The sequence below is a fragment of the Diadema setosum genome, chromosome 11, assembly GCF_964275005.1.
Source record: "Diadema setosum chromosome 11, eeDiaSeto1, whole genome shotgun sequence".
In the NCBI taxonomy this organism is placed as follows: Eukaryota; Metazoa; Echinodermata; class Echinoidea; order Diadematoida; family Diadematidae; genus Diadema; species Diadema setosum.
Genome location: NC_092695.1, coordinates 5722596 through 5741264, shown reverse-complemented (window position 1 = coordinate 5741264; position 18669 = coordinate 5722596). Strand labels below are relative to the sequence as shown.

At 41.2% G+C, this 18669-nt stretch overlaps 1 protein-coding gene and 1 long non-coding RNA gene across 2 annotated transcripts in view; one reads left to right on the top strand and one right to left on the bottom strand.

Annotated features, from left to right (window-relative positions):
• Positions 1-5518, bottom strand: part of LOC140235230 (uncharacterized) — a 43645-nt gene extending 38127 nt beyond the window's left edge. The window contains exon 1 of the long non-coding RNA XR_011901688.1: positions 5467-5518. This is a non-coding gene — a long non-coding RNA (uncharacterized lncRNA). The remainder of the gene's footprint in view (positions 1-5466) is intronic.
• Positions 1-18669, top strand: part of LOC140235229 (sodium- and chloride-dependent glycine transporter 1-like) — a 58397-nt gene that overhangs the window by 5186 nt on the left and 34542 nt on the right. The window contains exons 2-4 of the mRNA XM_072315262.1: positions 9313-9547; positions 15915-16046; positions 17962-18301. Coding sequence (XP_072171363.1) covers positions 9313-9547; positions 15915-16046; positions 17962-18301 — 707 coding nt within the window. The remainder of the gene's footprint in view (positions 1-9312; positions 9548-15914; positions 16047-17961; positions 18302-18669) is intronic.

The following is an 18669-nucleotide window of genomic DNA, read 5'->3' as shown; positions in this document are numbered from 1 at the left end:
CACAGAGCGTTGTATGGACCGAAATCGCGAAAAAATGCGACACAAAAATGTCAAAAAACCCGCTAGTCTAGAAGAAGATGTTGATTTATCACAATTTTTTTTCGCGTAGGGGTGAACTGTTCAAAATGTTAATGTTAAACAATTTACCGTAAAATACGAAATTTGAGCCTTATTTGCCGATTTTTTTTTCTTTGCCGTCGGCTCGGTAAGAATGTGTACGGTAAATCGTGGGTCTATATGAATTATTGTGATTCTGGTGCAAGTTATTTACAGATATTTACAAGCACATAACAAATTTGAAGAAAATAGCTAGCCACTGTGATCAACCGTTAGTCGCTTACGGTTGAGACGGGGGATTCAACTTCTGCGACATAAGTAGAAGCTACTTATGGAACACTAAATTACATATAATTCTAAGAGGAACTGAAAGTTTATTGGATGAAAATCTGTTTTGAAATGGCTGAGATATCAAGAAAAAAACAACATAGTACTACTTTTAAATAAAAGGTGAGTTCCACCTTTTATTATAGGTCTCTTTATTTTTGAAAACTGGGGTATCTTCACTATTTCAAAACCAATTTTCATCTAATCAAATTTTGAATTCTTTATAGCATAGCTCTGTAACATTTCATAAGAGGTTTCTCATTATCTCACGGGAGAAAGTTGGAAACCTGTAGCCCGATGTCAGTCACCAAAAACTCGTATTTAAATTTACAGGGCTCACACCTGTAAATAAAATGGAATATCCCAGACACTTTCACAAAATCGTACCAAAGATACCAAAAATAAATGAAGAAAACAAAAATTAATTAAAAATGAATAATGCAGTTTGGCAACGAACTAAATAGCTGTAGATATTGAGTATGAATTCCTCTACAAACTGCATTTGGGTTGGAAGATGAAAGCTTTTCTCATAATGGAATTTGAAGGGACTATTTCATTGGGTGCATGTACAGAAAAATTAATAGTTGATTTTTTGAGTGGAAAAACAACTTGTAGTCTGGCTTTGTGGGCTCTTGGACAGAGTTTGAGCTGAAGGTTAGTGGAGATGAAACACCTCATTTCTCCCAGCTATTATTTTTACAGAATTTTCTGTGGCTTCAGTACGTTGAAACAATTTGGTTGAAACTCGTAGTCATCGCTCGCTCCCGCGCGTTTGCCGCGCGGAAAAACGCGCGGAAGCAGCTGCGAGCGAGCGATCGATCGCGAGCGTAGGTGGCCTTCCTACCTGCTGCTCCATGATCCACCAAGAAAGTTGCGCGCCACTTTTTCATACGTAGAATTCACCACTACACACACACACACACACACGTTTTATTGTACATGCGTATACGACAGCGTCTCTGTGTGCGCGCGCACCTCACCGACACACACACACACACATACAACACACACACACACACACACACACACACACGAACATGCTCCCTTATCCACCAACCGCGTAGAACCCAGACTCAGCCAGTGATGCATTTATTACACTGTGTATAGAGATACTCTCTCCGTCGCCCGTGCGTGGTGGAGTCCTCCGACCAGAGCCAGCCAAGAAGAACTCGTATCCGTACCGCAGAAAGCACACATGATACGTCCGCCCATATTATATCACGACACGTCCGTCCATACACACACACACACACACAGTTACTTCTTGTCGGATGTCCTACACGCGACGGCGGCGCACCAGCATCTCATTTTCAGTCAGGTCACAGCTTAGAGAGCAGCGGCTGCTTAAATCACTAGCTAGACTATACCACAACGTTTGAGTTCTATCGAATTCTAGTGTTAATGTATTACTGTTACCTTGCCCTGCTTGTGAATTTAACAGTGGATTCTTTCGTAAATTGATTCGAGAGCTAGAGCCTGTCTCGCAACTTCTTACGCCGCCGATCATTGGGTGTGGGGCAGACTGAATTCTGCTTGAGCCCCAAAACGCGAGCCGAGTGCATATTGATTCATTCATTCAGTGTAATATTGCATGCGTTTCACTATTCGAGAGAGACAAAGTGGCCAAGATGAGTTACGACCACGTGGTAAGTGTATAAATTTTCTCAACACGCGTTTTTCGTTACTTTAAGGAGTTTTGGGTCTCATTGTCGTCGAATTGTAAACACTTAAATGATTCTGGTGTGAAATGTGTTTGGTTCAGCATTTTTTTTTTTTCCAATCATACCAATCGGATGGTGTTCGTCGGGGTGTCCGCACGAACATCCAACTGCCAAGTCGCTATCTAGACTCTAAATCGCACAAGAAAATTTATTGATGGATACGGAGTCGAGTAGAATCTACGCGATTAATTAGCTAGGCCCTACTCACGTTGCGCTGCCAAAACTTAGGTCAGTTAGGAGGAAATTTAGGCAGTTTTATACATATTTTAGCGTTCAGCGTTTACTCTAAAAGAAGATTTTATTTTCCTTTTTCCTTTTTTACTTTCGAACATTAATAAATCGAGGAACGTGAACTGGATCTATCTATCTAGCGACAGTATGTTTTGCCGTTTTCAACTTTGATAAATCCGATTAGAGCGTATTAATAAAAATGAATCGGTTCAAACGTAAGTTTACTGTAGATTCTAGTAAAATATCAAACACCGTCGTGTCTATCAACAGTTAGACATTGGCTTTAGCAGCTGTTTAGAAACTTAACTATTCTGAGTCACCTGATCACTGCTGATTAGATTCTGGATTTCTAACAACGATTCAGATATTAAAATTTTCAATGAAATTTCAGCATGGTTTACTACTTTCATTTTGTAACTTTGTTAGGAATTGTCAGTGTTTTGATGTGCTGCAGTTTGACGTGAATAAATTTATTAAATAGATCTAAATAGAAATTAGAATCTAAATGCCGTGACATTGGTCTTAAAAGTTAAGGCAGTGGCTAGATGGTAGTGGCAGTAATTATTTATAAACGTAGGGCCTACACTTGCATTTCGTTGGAAATATAAAAAAAAAATGTGCGGGTTTACATTAAAAAAACAAACAAGTAAAACTTACAGTCATTCAGAAACTAACTTAGACTATACCTAACATTTGTTAGTAATTTTTACAGTAGTGGTTAGTGGGAGTGGGGTGTGAGTGTTTGATTGTGTGTGTGTGTGGTACCGTAGCCTGCGTAGGCCTAGGCCCCTACTTTGCAATATTTTCGTTTCCCTTGGGCCTTGTATCATGTGTACAATAATGTACAAGGTAACATTGCGATGTCGGGGTTTAAATGGGCAAGGTGTTACCCACAACACATCCCCACAACAGTGGAAACGGTTCTGGTGTTGCCGCTCGACGTCCACACCAACTAAAACGTTAGTAAAGGCCTATAAACAGCGAATAATTTTACTTGTTTGAGTTGAGATATAGATGACTAAAAACCGATGATGCGAGCGCGCTGTGTAGTCGTCACGAATCCGTGATGGAAATTTCCACGACGCACCGGGTGATCGCGGTGCGGGTGTTATGAATCGAGGCCTCGTCGCTTAGCGAGGCCATTCGCCCGAGTTTCATTCAATTCAAGAAGTGGTGGACCATGCGGAATGTCATTCATCGCACCGAAGCAAGCTTCTTCACAAAGGATTGTTCCTTTTTTCACCTTGATAACCGTGCTACATTGTACGCAGCAGAGATGATGAAAACAGTGGATGACAAGGAAACAAAATACTAAATAAATCCGCCAGTCGCCAGCGCCAGTGCCAGTGTAGTGTGAAAGAAACTGTCGACACGATCTGTAGGCCCAAAATGTTCAGTATAGGGTGTCTACTAGTATTTTCGTAGAATCGTATACCTCCGTCACAGCTAGAGCAGCTACCTAAACCTAGCTCGCACCATGCGGCTCGCACACAGCGAGTGTGAATTTTGATAGCGATCTAAAAGTGAAAGTACCTACCGGTGGTGTTGATGTCGGGCGCTGAGCACTGCCTTTCATCTTTTACTAATGCGAGTATAATACGAGTACTCTGGAGAGATGCACCGATTTTTAAAACATATCCATTTAAGGTCCATGTTTAATCGGTAAATGACTAAAGTACAAAGTATGACAAAGACACGACTCTTGTGCTTTCTTTACTACCTTCCCGCGGACCTCTTTGGTAGAAAATTGGAAATGGATTGTTCGTAATATAGAATGGTTGCATATTATGAAACCGCATGGAATAAAATGCGCAACTATACACGTGTAGTTATATAGTAGTCCCTCCGTGTGCGATGTCTGACATACCATGGAGCTACAATTACAACCAAAACCGAGGCTGGTTCCTTGACATTGATAGTTGCTCCTGCGACAATTGCTGCTATGAAATATCTGCACGCTATTAAAGACAAACATACGTACCGTATTTACTTTTAGTACCCTAACTCTAACCCCAATCATCACATCAAACTATTGTTAAACTCTAAACTCCTTGGAGAAACTATTCCGGATGTCGCCACCACCGAGGTTTTAAACTCGTCATATCAGTGAACAACATTAGACCCCGGGCCCGGCACCGCGGGGTCATCCCACTAGACCGACACCTACGAGTCATACAGCCCACGAGTTCGACAATGAAAACAGGTCCATGAGTCATACAGCCCACGAATTCGACACTAGGCAAATAAAGCCCACGAGTTCGACACTAGGTAAAAACAGCCCACGAGTTCGACAGACACAACACGGGGCGGGCCTTGTTAGCTTAGTGTCGAACTAATTAAATGGGCTGTATGACTGACTCGTGAGCTGTATAACTCATGGGCTGTATGACCTGTGAGCTGTATGACTCGTGGGCTGTATGACTCCTGGGTGTCGGTCTCGTGACGTGCACCCGGCATCGCTAGGTACCAGACACCCATGTTTTCAGGTGGGTAGGGAGGGATGAATTGTAAATAGGGAGGTGGAAAGAGACCTCTACGGAATGGTGTAGTTAAAATTTATATGCCCAGTCTTGTGATATAAAACCGTAAAGCAAAGGGATAAACCTACAGTTCACATGAATCATTACTCTGGTTTGAGAAGATGACATTGAGGATTGACAGAGCTTACATTTGCACAACACATTTTGTACACCGAGTTCCTTGACAAAGAAGTCGGGAAAACCCCTTGAACTATAAAGTGACTTTCAGTGAGGAGAGCTGAAATACTCCCCGAAACGGTATGACCAAAAGCTGGATTTACTGTATTTTTCACTCGTAAAGCTCCAGCAAAAGGCTTATTTTCGGGTGAAAGTAATGTCCGAATTTTGTACTGCAAACTTTCTTCTGCCCAAATTATGTTTGGTCTACGTAGGCCTACCTTTCACAGTTTCAAGACATCGAACATAATTATACTGCACTAGTGTTGTTATTGGTTATACACTGTACTAGTGCTTTACCAGCTTCCCTCAGCCAATTCAGGCTCGCGATCGAGCGAGTCTTGAAACAGATTCAAAGAACATTATACTAGTATCTATTGCACTAGCACATGTAGTTGTATTTATAAAGAAAGTAGCAGCGGTATTATACAAACCTGGCACAAAGCTTTTTCCTGCTTCAATTCACAGTCGGTAGAATGTGGAGTCTCATTTTGGAATTCGCCACCTTCTTTGTACTGTATCTATCTGCGATCAATGAACTTCATTCGACAGTTTTGTCAATCTGGCATCTGTCGTTCGCACAAATAGTCAGAATGGTATCCCCGCGCATTAATGCGTTCTGTTGCGTGTGCCAGTTACCAGTATTATTTTCTCGCTATGCTCAGCACAGCATGTCCCCTAAATTGCAAGTGCTGTTATTGCTTGTACAGTCAGTGCATGAATATCCTTTCAAAGCGAGATGTCTTAGATGTCTAGTAGGCCTACATGTATTTATTTGAAACTACTCGATATCCTACATTGCTTGAAAATTCTCATAAGTAAAAAAAAAAACAAAAAAAAAACCTTCATTACAAAATGAAAATGTTTGTGTACAGCGTTAATTATAACGAGCGAAACTTGATCCTTTTCAGAATTGGAAGCCTATTACAAGTAGGCCTGTAGTAGGCCTACATATTATACCAGCATGAATGTGTGGCTAATTACTAGTACTAGTATACGAGTATTTTGTATGGCGTGTTACTACTAGTCGTTCCTGTGTGCCGCACAAACACACTCGCATTTTCTTGGTTTAGTACATGTAGGAAGTCGTTTTGATTGATTACAACTTAGAGTCAATATAGCTGCAATCCGGCAAGTAAATATGTTAAGTGATGCATCAGGAAAAAATGTGAGAATGTAAGCTAGTTGCTTTGTCTACCCTGAACTCTGAATAAAGAGGACTGACTTATTGTACGACGTTCATTCATTAAACCACCGCCTGGCCTGCGTCCATTCAGATCGCGAAAAATACACACAAAGAAATTCCCGTTGTGGTGGCAGTTCCCGCGCGCGCGCTTGGCCGAGAGCCCACAATGAAGATCGTACGCTTTTTTTTTTTTTTTTTTTGTTTCGCGTTGCGTTTTGTAAGGAGGGCTCTCGACGCCCGTCGTCCCAAGTTTTATATAGTAGCAGAATCGGAATGGAAAAATTGTACATTCTCGTATTCCAAGTATTTTATGAGTCATTGCTAGCGTCGGACACGTCGAGAACAAAAGTAAATATCCACATGATTGTATACTTGCTATCTAGATGTGATAGGAAAATCAGTAAGTCAAGCATAGGTCCTGATAAATTTAAAGGAAAAAAAGACTCAAAAGTCCAAATATGTGGGACCCACTATACATGTATTTGGATATCACATTTTATGTTCTCTGTTGTTAATTTAAATAGTCAAAATATGTAGGACCTGTAAGTATTTGGGTATCACAGTCTATCTTCTCTGTTTCGTAAAAAGCATGTGCTCGTTTATATCAGTGACTTCTCTTCCGTGTGATTTCCTATTAAACTGTGAGTGATGAGCTTGAGGGCCGTGTGATTTCTAACTGTGGGAGTGATAAGCTGGAGGGTGAAAGTGCCCGTTATTTTCCAATCAGTCTGCTTTGGTCTATTGAGGCAGAAAAAGGTTGAGCAGTGGCAGTGTTGAGGAGTTGAATACAGTAGTCAGTACAGTATTCACTTGCCAGCACCACTGCGTACGATGAAAATCTACCCGTGTAACAAGGTGGTTTACAAGGGAGGGGGGGGGGGGGGGGGAGAACCCATTAAGGCGTCGTTCACATTCCACAAGAGCTAAACTCTCCTTTGTTCCGTGTTCTCCACGATTCTGCACAAGGAAGGCATTAACGCCCCTCCGTTTCGGGCTTCTGATACCCGTTCCAATTCTGCATCAACGACTGAACGCAACGAACTTTGATCTTCCCGTAATATGTCCGAGAAAAGATGACTGTATGACGCATTTTCTGTCAGATTGGGTGTTTTGTTTATTTAACAATCGCAGAAAAGAACCCGTTTTCTCTTTTCTTGGTATCGGAGAAAGAATGCGTGATGTAGGCATGCATGTTTTTCACTTTCGCATGCATGTTTTTCATTTTCGCAGTCAGTACCTGCGGGATAGTACTGAGTAACTCCATGGTTAAATAAACCATGATTTCGATTAAATGCCCGTTTGACGAGTTTCATGAGAGAAATAGAAGTACCCGATGTGTTCGGAAACACTATAGGGCATTTAGACCAAATATGATATACATGTACTGCACCGTAGAAGCTGAGTGTTATTTTCGCGAATGAGGTCACAAACATTTTCGCGAGATGTTGTTTTCGTAATTTTGATAAAGGCTGTCGTAAGTGCACTAACAATGCCTGTCCGTTCGCGATATTTTCGTGTGTTAAATCTGCGGCCGAGCCGTAATTCGCGAATCTCCGATTGAAGCTGAATATCAGCTTTGACGAAACGTGTACAGTACACTGTATTGATTGTACCAAAGAATAAAAAATCTGCGTCATATAGCGCTTCGTATTTAAAGCATGGAAAAGCTCCGTGGTACATTGTATATTTCTTAACCAAGTTCATTTTCAATGCGCTGGCGCGGCAGGTGCTGTAGAGTAAAGATAATGTGGCTTTTGTGTGAAATCATCAAGAACGAGAAGGAATGCGTTGTTATCCCGCTTTCCTCTCCACTTAGGTCAATTATGGGAGGAGGGGTTGGTGACGTGTTGCTGACGTCATGGTCAGAGAATGCGCAAGGTCATTGAGGGAAGAGCGCGAGCGGGGGTGGGGAATAAAAGAAAAAGAGGGTTGATGGTGTAGGGGTGGTTCGAAGAGAAGAGCCCTGCCAAAGTGTGTGTGAATTTATGTGTGTGTGTGTGTGTGTGTGTGTGTGTGTCTGTGTGTGTCTGTCAGTTTGCTTGTATGTGTACGTCTGTTTGAGAGGAACTACAGTTTATTCTTTAGTAGGCCCCTACACAAATTGAGTCGATACTCTTTTCGTGGACTATTTCATTGTACTCAGTAAGTAGCGTGTAACAAAATTATACAGCCAAAAGCCCAGTCCCTGCGGCAATCGTGAGTAGCATTTGATATACATGGGAAATTGCCTCAGTGGCTGTAAGGTCTAGTAGGAGACCACGGACGTTTACGACCACAAAATTATCAAATAAGCCTATTGGCCATTCAGTATGAAGTAGTCATTGAATCAGCAGGTAGTTTATCAGTGCAGTTTCATTTTGTATCCAAATTGAATTTTAGAGATTAGGATGAAATCAAAACAAACACAGTGATCGCTGGTACCTAAAATCAGAAATAATCAAGGTAGAAGTGTTATTCCACGCCATGCTTTATTTCGGCTGGGGAGGGTTCCATCATCCTATGAGAAAGGGGATACGCCCTCACACAAATATTATGAACTTTTTTGAAAATACGCATGGAGTTGCATTGCTCAATATTGGAAAAAAACTGCTGATGGTGAAGGTGATCCGAATTTGCATACAGCGCATGGGCAGCGAAAGAGCTCTAGATTTGCGACGCGAACGCAAAAGACGACGCTATTGGGCTAAAAATCGTGTTCTGCACATGCGCAAGGCAAGAGCAGGGAGGTGGAAGTTTCTTCCACCTCCCTGGCAAGAGGTACATTTATACTGTTTCCATTGTTCAACCCTAGATGCTGCATCGTTTCAGCGTTCGAGTCGTCCACCTCCCTGGTAGATCCAAAGCTGGGTAGTGTTTCCAGGGGCCCGTTTCATAAAACTTGTCATCAGTGACATCTGCCACATTTCTATGACAAATTTGCTCTCAGCTTATCAGATGCAAGGATTTCAGTAGCTTGTCACATCTATGACAACTTGTCACTGATGACAAGTTTTATGAAACGGGCCCCACAAAACATAATAGCCAATATACTTCGTTTAAGTTATGCCATCACGTTCTAGTTTCTTTCTCTGGCTTTCTCCCTGTCTTTGTGCAGCCAACCAGTGAGAAACCGATGGTCAACGGTCACGATGAAAAGAAGTACGACCTCGCCATCTCCGCACGGAGGGACGTCGTTGATGGCAGCCTGCCGCCCAAGGACAGCGAGAAGCCGAAGGTCAAGCGAGAGCATTGGGGCCACAAGATGGACTTCATCTTGTCCTGCCTGGGCTGGGCCGTGGGCCTGGGGAACGTATGGAGGTTCCCCTACCTATGTTATCGCAACGGAGGAGGTGGGTTCAATACTTGATATTGATTGCTTCCCAGTTTCTTTATTTTATTTCTTTATTGAATTGTGAATTGTTGTTGTTCATGTTGTTCACTGTTGAATTCTGAATTTTCTGATGGCTGGAAAATGTGTAGTTTTATCTTTTGATATTTATCAAGTCGCGTGTATTGACAGAATATTATGTTCCAGCAGCGTTGCTGGTATAGATCACACGGCACTAATAATTTTCTATTAAACATGTGTAACGATGAACAGTGCATTAACGCGATGACCAGACTGTTCTTTATACGGAGTTTAAAGAGCATAGTTGGATATTTGTCGTTTTGTTTTGTTTTATTGCTTTTTTTTTGGGGGGGGGGGGGAGGGGGTTGGGTTGCTCAATGCCTGCCAAATGGCCTCCGTCCGGGCGGTGGAAAGGGGCCCTCGAGACAGTCTGATTACTATAATTATGGAGTTGATTTTGGGCTTCTGCACGTTGGAAAATGCAAATATTCACGCGAGACCAACCCATCTTGTGCTCAGTCCATTGTGACTATAGCAAATACTGTAGCCAGCGATGTGTATCAACCGGGCACAATGCACCATGCCAGAGATGATAATTATCAGGGGCGGATCCAGGAATTCTGTAAAGGGGGGTGGGGGAGGGGGCGTGACTAATATTTCTGGTGCCACTTCCGGGTTTCATTTCATTTTTTTTCTTTTTATTTCTTTTGTTTTTAACGAAAAATATTAAAAGGGGGGGGGGCGTGCGCCGGTTGCGCCCCCCCCCCCCCCCCTCTGGATCCGCCACTGATTATCCTCCTCCCCTTCTCCCGTCCGCCAGTCTATTGCCAGTATATTGGCCAACTGTGTAATTCCCCCTTCCGACGGCGTCTCCTCTCTCCCGGTGCATGCCCTGCTTCAGTCAATAAGACTGATGGATATTGCATTTCAATCTGTCGGTCCGCACGAAAGTCGCTGTTTTACAGTGGGCTGATGTGTACAGGCGGAGGGTATACCACGATCACCGTGCGCGTTCACCGAGCGGTTCCTCACTCGGCTTCAAACGGAGATTTGCGAATTTACATGTCGCTTCTAGACTGCAGTGGAGCCATTGCACACATCCCTGGGCCCCTGTACATCATTTGGAGCTTTTTATAGTCCAATAGCAATAATTACCACATAATCCACCTTTTTGTCTCTTAGAATAGTTATTGCAACAGTCAAGCACAAAACAGCAACAAATAATAAAAATGATGACGATGGTGTTGATAATAATAACAATAATGATGATGATAATAATAATAATAATAATAATAATAATAACAATAATAATTATAATGGACTATGCAATCAGGAATATGCATACTCTCAACCTTATATTCTTAACTCTCATATAATGTATTCGTGGTGTGTCGCCCTCCATGTTGTGCATAAGCTTGAGCTGGATTCGCAAATGACGTTCGGACGTCATCGTGGTGCATGGCGAATCTGTTTTCCAGCTTGTTATTCAAGCCCTCTCTCACATTCACAAGGGTTCTATATTTAGCGAAGCCTCCTGCGATTCGGTAATGGCGACTACGGCATGTCTGCGGCATTTTAAATGAAGTCGCTGGGTGACAAGAAAAAGAAGGAAAACTCGATTGCTTTGTGAATTTTAAAACGTCGAGCACACGTTATGAACATAATAAGTTCTCCTGTTGTGGCATTGACATTTGGAAGAGCAGACATCACGTTTCCATTTATATTAAGTGTCTTAAAGTTCCCATTCAAATGATTAACATGGAAGGTATGATCACTATATACAAAATTCATCACACCGCCCACACCTTTCTCCTTCAGCAAAAACTCGCATGACAAGTCTATATTAATATAAGATTGATATCACCCAAGGAGCATGCACAACCATGCATTTTGTCGTTAAAAGTGAGGTATTTTCGTGGATGTGTTCTGGCGAGATCTCTGCTTCCCTCCGTCTGTGATAATTTTGTAAATATTATCATAATCCCCGTGATCTGCAAGGTCATGAAACATTACTCTATGTGGCTTATTAATGTCTTCTTTTTCCCCCCTTTGACAGTCGAACAAGGTCTCTACTCTATTGAGTGTTTTAATTCAGTCTCTTCCCCATTCATGTGTCTCTCTTTAATCCTCTTCCTCACTCTTCTGTATAGTCCTTCGTCCTTCCGTCTGTGATAATTTTGTTAATATTATCATTATCCCCTAGATCTGCAAGGTCATGAAACATTACTCTAGATATATTATATGGTGGCTTAAAAATGTCTTCTTTTTTCCCCTTCGAACAAGGTCTCTACTCTATTGAGTGTATTCATTCAATCTCTTCCCTATTCATGTGTCTCTCTCTTTTAATCCTCTTGCTCACTCTTCTATCGTCCTTCCCTATTCTTTTCTTCACCTCTTTCCTGTTATCAGATTTTTCTCCATCTTCGCCTTCGTCCACATGACATGGACTAAAAAAAAAAAATAATGGTATTTTGCCTTTTCTTTTTGTATCTGTGATTATATATATATTTTTTTGCATTCTCTTTAAAGGGACGGTATAGTATTGAATGAGAGCGTTTTTGCGAGATATACTTAGAGACCACTTTATGAAATGGTAGAGAGCATACAATTCTAAGAGGAAATGCAAAGTTTATTTGATGAAAATCGATTTTGGAATGGCTGAGATATATTCAAAATCGAATTAAAACAAAGCAATTCCTATAAAAGGTTGGCCCCACCTTGCTAGACTCACTTTATTTTTATGCCTCCGCCACGAAGTGGTGCCGGAGGCATTATGTTTTCGGGTTGTCCGTCCGTCCGTCCGTACGTCCGTACGTACGTCCGTCCGCTTTCGTTTACGCGATAACTTGAGTAATGTTTACTGGAATTTTACCAAACTTGGTCCAAGTATGAAGTATGATGGGGCAATGATTTGATTAGATTTTGGGTGAAATCGGCTAAAGGTCAAAGGTCAAGGTCAAATCATGAAATTGTATCCGTTTACGCGATAACTCAAGACTGGATGGAGAAAATTTCACCAAACTTTGTTGGAGGATGATGTATGATGGGACAATTACTTGATTACTTTTTCAGTGAAATCGGACAGAGGTCAAAGGTCAAAGATCAAGGTCAAATCCTAAAATTTATCTGTTTAAGTGATAACTCAAAACTGGATGAAGCAGCTTTCACCAAACTCGGTCCAAGGATGATGTATGATGGGACAATTAGTTGAGTAGATTTTAGTGACATTGGCAAGAGGTCAAAGGTCAAAAGGTCAAGGTCAAATGCTAAAAATGTTGCTATTTCCCCCATATCTATGCAATGCCAGTAGTTATTTTCTTGAAACTTAGTGTAGACATGTACTACTGCGTAAAGATTCTCCAGAGAGAGTTTCATGTCATAAGGTCAAAAGTCAAAAGGTCAAAAGTTAGGTGAAAATGTTGCAATCATCCTCACTTTTCTCGCAAATAGTTCAATGTATCTTCATGGAACTTGGTACATATGCATGTACTGACTGGCAGGGATTATCTAGGGAATTTAGGGGTCATGGGTCAATAGTCAGGGGGTCAAAGGTCAAGATCAACTCCTAAAAATGTTACTATTTCCCTCATATACTAGTATATGCAATGATTGCATTATTAGTTTTAAAATGTAATATGTACATGTATTACTTAAGGGAGATTCTCTTGGAAATTTCTAGCCAGAAGGTCAAAGGTCAAAGGTTAAGGGTCAAAGGTCAGGTTTGAATAAAAAAAATATATATATATATACTGTAATTACACTCTTTCTTCATACCTTGAAAATTATACTCAATGCATAAACTTATAATAAGGTCGGTCAGAAGTCAAGTAAAAATTTTCAATTCCCCAAATATGTGTACCTGCACTCCTTAATAGACAATTATACATTGTATAGCAAACCCAGTTCATGGAAAGTGAGCATTCAAGATGTTTCTGACAAACCTGTCCGATATTTTGCCAGTTATGTGAAACTGTCATCACACATTGTGAAGACATTGTACTATACACCTATTGAGAGAATCATGCATTATGGCGGAGGCATCAGTCGCCATAGCGACATTTCTAGTTTTTTGTATCTCAGTCATTTCTAAAACAATTTTAATGCTCTTTCATATTTCGTAAGAGGTTTCTTATCTCCAAATATTATCAGAAAAAAAGAAACGTTGCAAACGTGAAGCCTCATCTTAACCTACACTATACCAATCTTTTAACGAGAACATTAGCGGCCCCCAAATCTGAGATTTGCTTACTGGAAGTCCTCCCGATTCGTTGTATTTTACAATAAATCGTTTTGACAATGGATTTTTTTTTTTTCAAGCAAAAATCATATATACCAACCCTCAGATTTCTAGTAATGGATCGATGAAAAGCTGAATTGTATTTCATCAGGGACGTGTATTCATCTTTACGCATTGTCTGTAAAGCTTATTCAAAGGGACATTGACATGCCACGAAATCAGTGACCCCATGCCTGTTGCATAGTATAACGAAGGGCAACGGACCAAGGAGGTACTATAGGCGAGCATCTGAGCGGAATTCGAAAAAAAAAAAAGTGCTGAATGTGGTTTATCCATAAAACTGCCAGTGCATCGGCTAACTTAGCTAGCAGTTGGCACGCAGAATTGGCGTGGCCATCAGAAGAAGGCTCTGGGCCCCATTTCATAAAAAGTTGATATGATAGAAACTCTTGCTGGAATGGCAATTGTCATGGTAATGACAAGAATCCAGCTTCCTGATTGGCTGTTGCTGCAGGAAGTTGTCATTCCAGCAAGAGTTGCCATCCTAACATCTTTTATGAAACGGGGCCCTGGTGGCCATGTAACTGAGGCGCCCTCAGTAGTCCTATTATCATTCACGATTGCTATTTGCTGAGTGATGTAATATCACGTGTTTTTTTTGTCCCCGCCGAACGAGTTCGAGCAGGGGACTATGAAACGGGCTCCGTACGTGTGTGTGTCTGTGTGTCTGTGTGTCCGTCTGTCCGTCTGTCCGTCTGTCCGTCTGTCCGTCCGTGCGTCCGTGTGTGATCAAAATGTTCAAAATGCTACTCCTTCGCCATTTCTAACCCTATTTTGATTCTGTTTGCTTTATATGATAGCACTATATGGGAGCTTTGAAACTTCTATACAGAATTTCAGTTGTGACCTTTGACCTTGACCTTTGACCTATATTGTACATTTTGCTTCAAAATGCTACTCCTTCGCCATTTCTAACCCGATTTTGATTCCGTTTGCTTTATATGATGGCACTAGGTGAGGGCTTCAAAACTTCTACACAGAATTTTTGACCTTTGACTTCTTTGACCTTTGACCTTGATTTTTGACCTATATTGTACATAGCCTACAAAATGCTACTCCTTCGCCATTTCTAACCCGATTTCGATTCCGTTTGCTTTATGTGATGGCACTAGGTGAGGGCTTCAAAACTTCTACACAGAAATTTGACCTTTGACTTCTTTGACCTTTGACCTCGAACATTGACCTGTATTGTACATTTTGCTACCAAATGCTACTCCTTCGCCATTTCTAACCCGATTTCGATTCTGTTTGCTTTATGTGATGGCACTAGGTGAGGGCTTCAAAACTTCTACACAGAATTTTGACCTTTGACTTCTTTGACCTTCGACCTTGATTTTTTACCTATATTGTACATTGGCTACAAAATGCTACTCCTTCGCCATTTCTAACCCAATTTCGATTCCGTTTGCTTTATGTGATGGCACTAGGTGAGGGCTTCAAAACTTCTACATAGAATTTTGACCTTTGACTTCTTTGACCTTTGACCTTGATCTTTTTACCTATATTGTACATTTTGCTACTAAATGCTACTTCCGGCGGGGACATATATTACGCACCGCGTAATTTCTACTTTTCCTTGTTTTTTTGTTTTGTTTGTTTTTGTTTTTGTTTGTTTGGTTTTTTTTTTTAGTTAATTAGTTTCCTTATGTATCATAGATGTTTTACGCAACATCAAAGACGTCCGAATAACACTATTCTCGACACATTCTCGACTCAAAGGAAGTTTATTAGTCATTTCATACGAATTTAAAACGGGACAATGATTTGGTCCTTAATGAGAAATTCTAGGTCAGGATCATGTGACAAAGATGATCACCCAGATGTCCACAGTACCACCGTGTAGGTGACTGACAGGGGATGTTCATAGCGTCTGAATTCGTGTATATAATCATTATTCAGAGATTCTGTCGCGTAACTCGTGTCACCTTATTCTTCTGAAACCATGTCACATTTCCGACCCCTTCACGAGCACTATGAATTTGCGAATATGCAGCACTAGTCCAATCGTTGGTCGAACTGCTTGATAAGTATTTAAACATTTACATCCTGTATCTTTTCACTCCGTTAACAGGTGCCTTTCTCATCCCTTACCTTCTAATGTTGTTGCTGAGCGGCCTGCCTCTGTTCCTCATGGAACTTGGTCTTGGTCAGTTCGCCAGCCGTGGCTGCATTAACGTTTGGTGCATGGCCCCCGCCTTCAAAGGTACGGAATCGACCCCCCCCCCCCCCCCTGTCGACAATCCCCACTTCCGATCCTCCGTTTCCGTTTTCCGAATCTCCATGTTAAGGTCATGAGTGATGGGAGCGTGGTTTGACCATTTCAGATCTGTTTTATTTATCTATTCGTTTATTCTTTTTTGTGCGTGATTTTGCGATTAGGTGAGAAAATATCACGCAGACAAAAAACAACCAAAAAATCTCAATTATACATTCATGATTCCTTCTTTGTGAATTCCATATATTAAAATGTTTGCCTATATTCGTAAGCGTCAATTGCTTTCGACGATATAAAATGAAATTGCTCTCCAAAATTATGATGCTTAACTTGAAAGACACATTCTAGTGGCATTTTCTTGATTGTTGATATCGCCAACTTTTCAGGTATTTATATAACTTGCAGACTAAAAAAGCGATGTCTTAAGTTCGAAAATTCATCATCAGATTATTTAGTTGAAAGATTCATAGCCAGTGATGACGTACATTCTTATCAACTTTATATGCCATCTCATCAGTAGCCCTACACGTACTAGCCTATAATAGGTTCCATCTTTGATAATTTTATTGATCCAGAGACCTTCATGAGTTTTGATATAGCGACAGAAAAACACTTTTACAGCATAAATTTGTTATGTGATTAATGTATTTGTTTTATCTATTTTCCTATGCATTTTGAATTGATCTATATTGCCCTTATTTTGTTTATTGTACTTGAATTTAAGCGAAAGATGATTTTCCTTGTTTTACATGATCTTCAGGATATTGGCCTCGTTGTGCAATCTATGATGATGTCATTTTGGCCACTTGCCTTCTTTACACCGCAAATGAAGAGCGGGTCTTTTTCCAAAGATTAACCCCCCCCCCCCCCCCAAAAAAAAAGGCCGTATATGGGAAAGGATGTTTATTTCTTTGAGTTAAGCGTGCTTGACTAAATTTGTTAATATACTCGTCATATTTCGTGTTTTCTCCCAATAACTATATATACTCGCTCTTGACATATAATCTGCTGATTGTTATAATCTATCCCGATAATGCCATCCCATGTTAGCAGTTAATGTTTTTGAGCATTCATAAATCATTAGCCTCGTCTTAAGACCGACATTTTTGTTACAGTCTATTTAGCTAACAACACAAAAGAACACCAGGCACGGACAGAAAAAGAAAAGAATTTGTTTGAAATATCGATTCAATTTCTTTCGTAGTTTTTGCCCCTCTGAGAGCTGAATCACGAAAGCAAGTTTTGATTAGTTAAAAAAAAAAAACAACACCAAGAACAAATACAGGATAAATTCCCAGTGTGATGTGTTTATAGCGAATTAACAGAACTCAACGCGTTACCTTGCAGTACTTTTCCCGTTGTCTTCTGTGTAGTTCTTGGATATACCTGTCCTCTGAGCACGCGGCCCCAATTGAAGTGGTCGCGTCGCATTCAAGGACAGTGTGGTAGAATCGCCGTAAGTATGAGTAGTCGGTGTGGACGGCTCCACTGATTCCCGGGGTTCGCTTTTCTGATCCATTTGTCTTCCTCCGAAACAGTCTTTCCTGAAAAAATATTAAAAAAAATAAAAAAATAGAGCGATTAAAAAAAAAAAAAATTGATATGAAAGAAAACCAACAACAGTGATCTGGATTCATTTTTGTAAACATGTTTACACAAATACGGGCCTAATAGAAAACCGGCCAGTTGTCGCCATGACTTTCATGGCCGCGCTGTTCATGTACGAGGTTAGCGGTCATTTTTACCTGAAGAAAAGCGAGTTCCCTAGAGTTAGTTGGGAGTATAAAGTCTCTTGAGGACTTGTCTATGCTTCAATGAATACTTGCTTATCATGTCCTCTCTTTTTTGACAGATTTACCTGATGTGATATTAAAACTCATTTTATGTATGATGTGTCATTTAGGTATTGGGTTAGCCATGTGCATGATCAACAGTTTAGTAAATATCTACTATCCCGTGATCATCGCCTACGTCTTCTACTACTTCTTCATCTCGTTTACGAGAGAGCTCCCCTGGAAGTATTGCCATGCCCCATGGGCAACCGAAAACTGCACCGATTCCCTCTCGGCGTTGGGCAACGGTACCGCCAACGAAACCGACGCCACAACCTGGTCAATGACCACGGTTGCGTCCACCGCTGTCTATAACGCCTCCTCGGCGTTTGGTAACACGTCGTTGCTAGACGCGTCAGCGCTGGTCGAGAAAGAAGATTACAACACGAGGCCGGCGCAGGAGTTTTGGGAGTACGTTTGTTTCCTTGATTTCGTTCCGACTATTCTTTGGGCGGGCCCGCGTGTGCGGGGGAGGTGCTGGCTACCGTCCCTCCCAGCTTAGCCTGGGTAGGACACAGCTCTCCCCCGTAGACGCTCCGCCCCAGTAAGCCCGAGATTTCTAGAGGTTCTACTGAACTCGCGTGGAATTGTGTTTTTTTTAGAGAAAATATAGGGAGAAATGCCCTTGGGCTTTACCGTCTTCTTTATAGGAAATGTGTACCCATCTTTTTGCTTTATGACGTTTTAAGAAATGCTCCGTGCATTGTTTTCGCGACTAACCCTTGTCCATTGTCGCAAGGCGATCGGGACTCCAAAACAAAAGCAGGGTACACGAACAT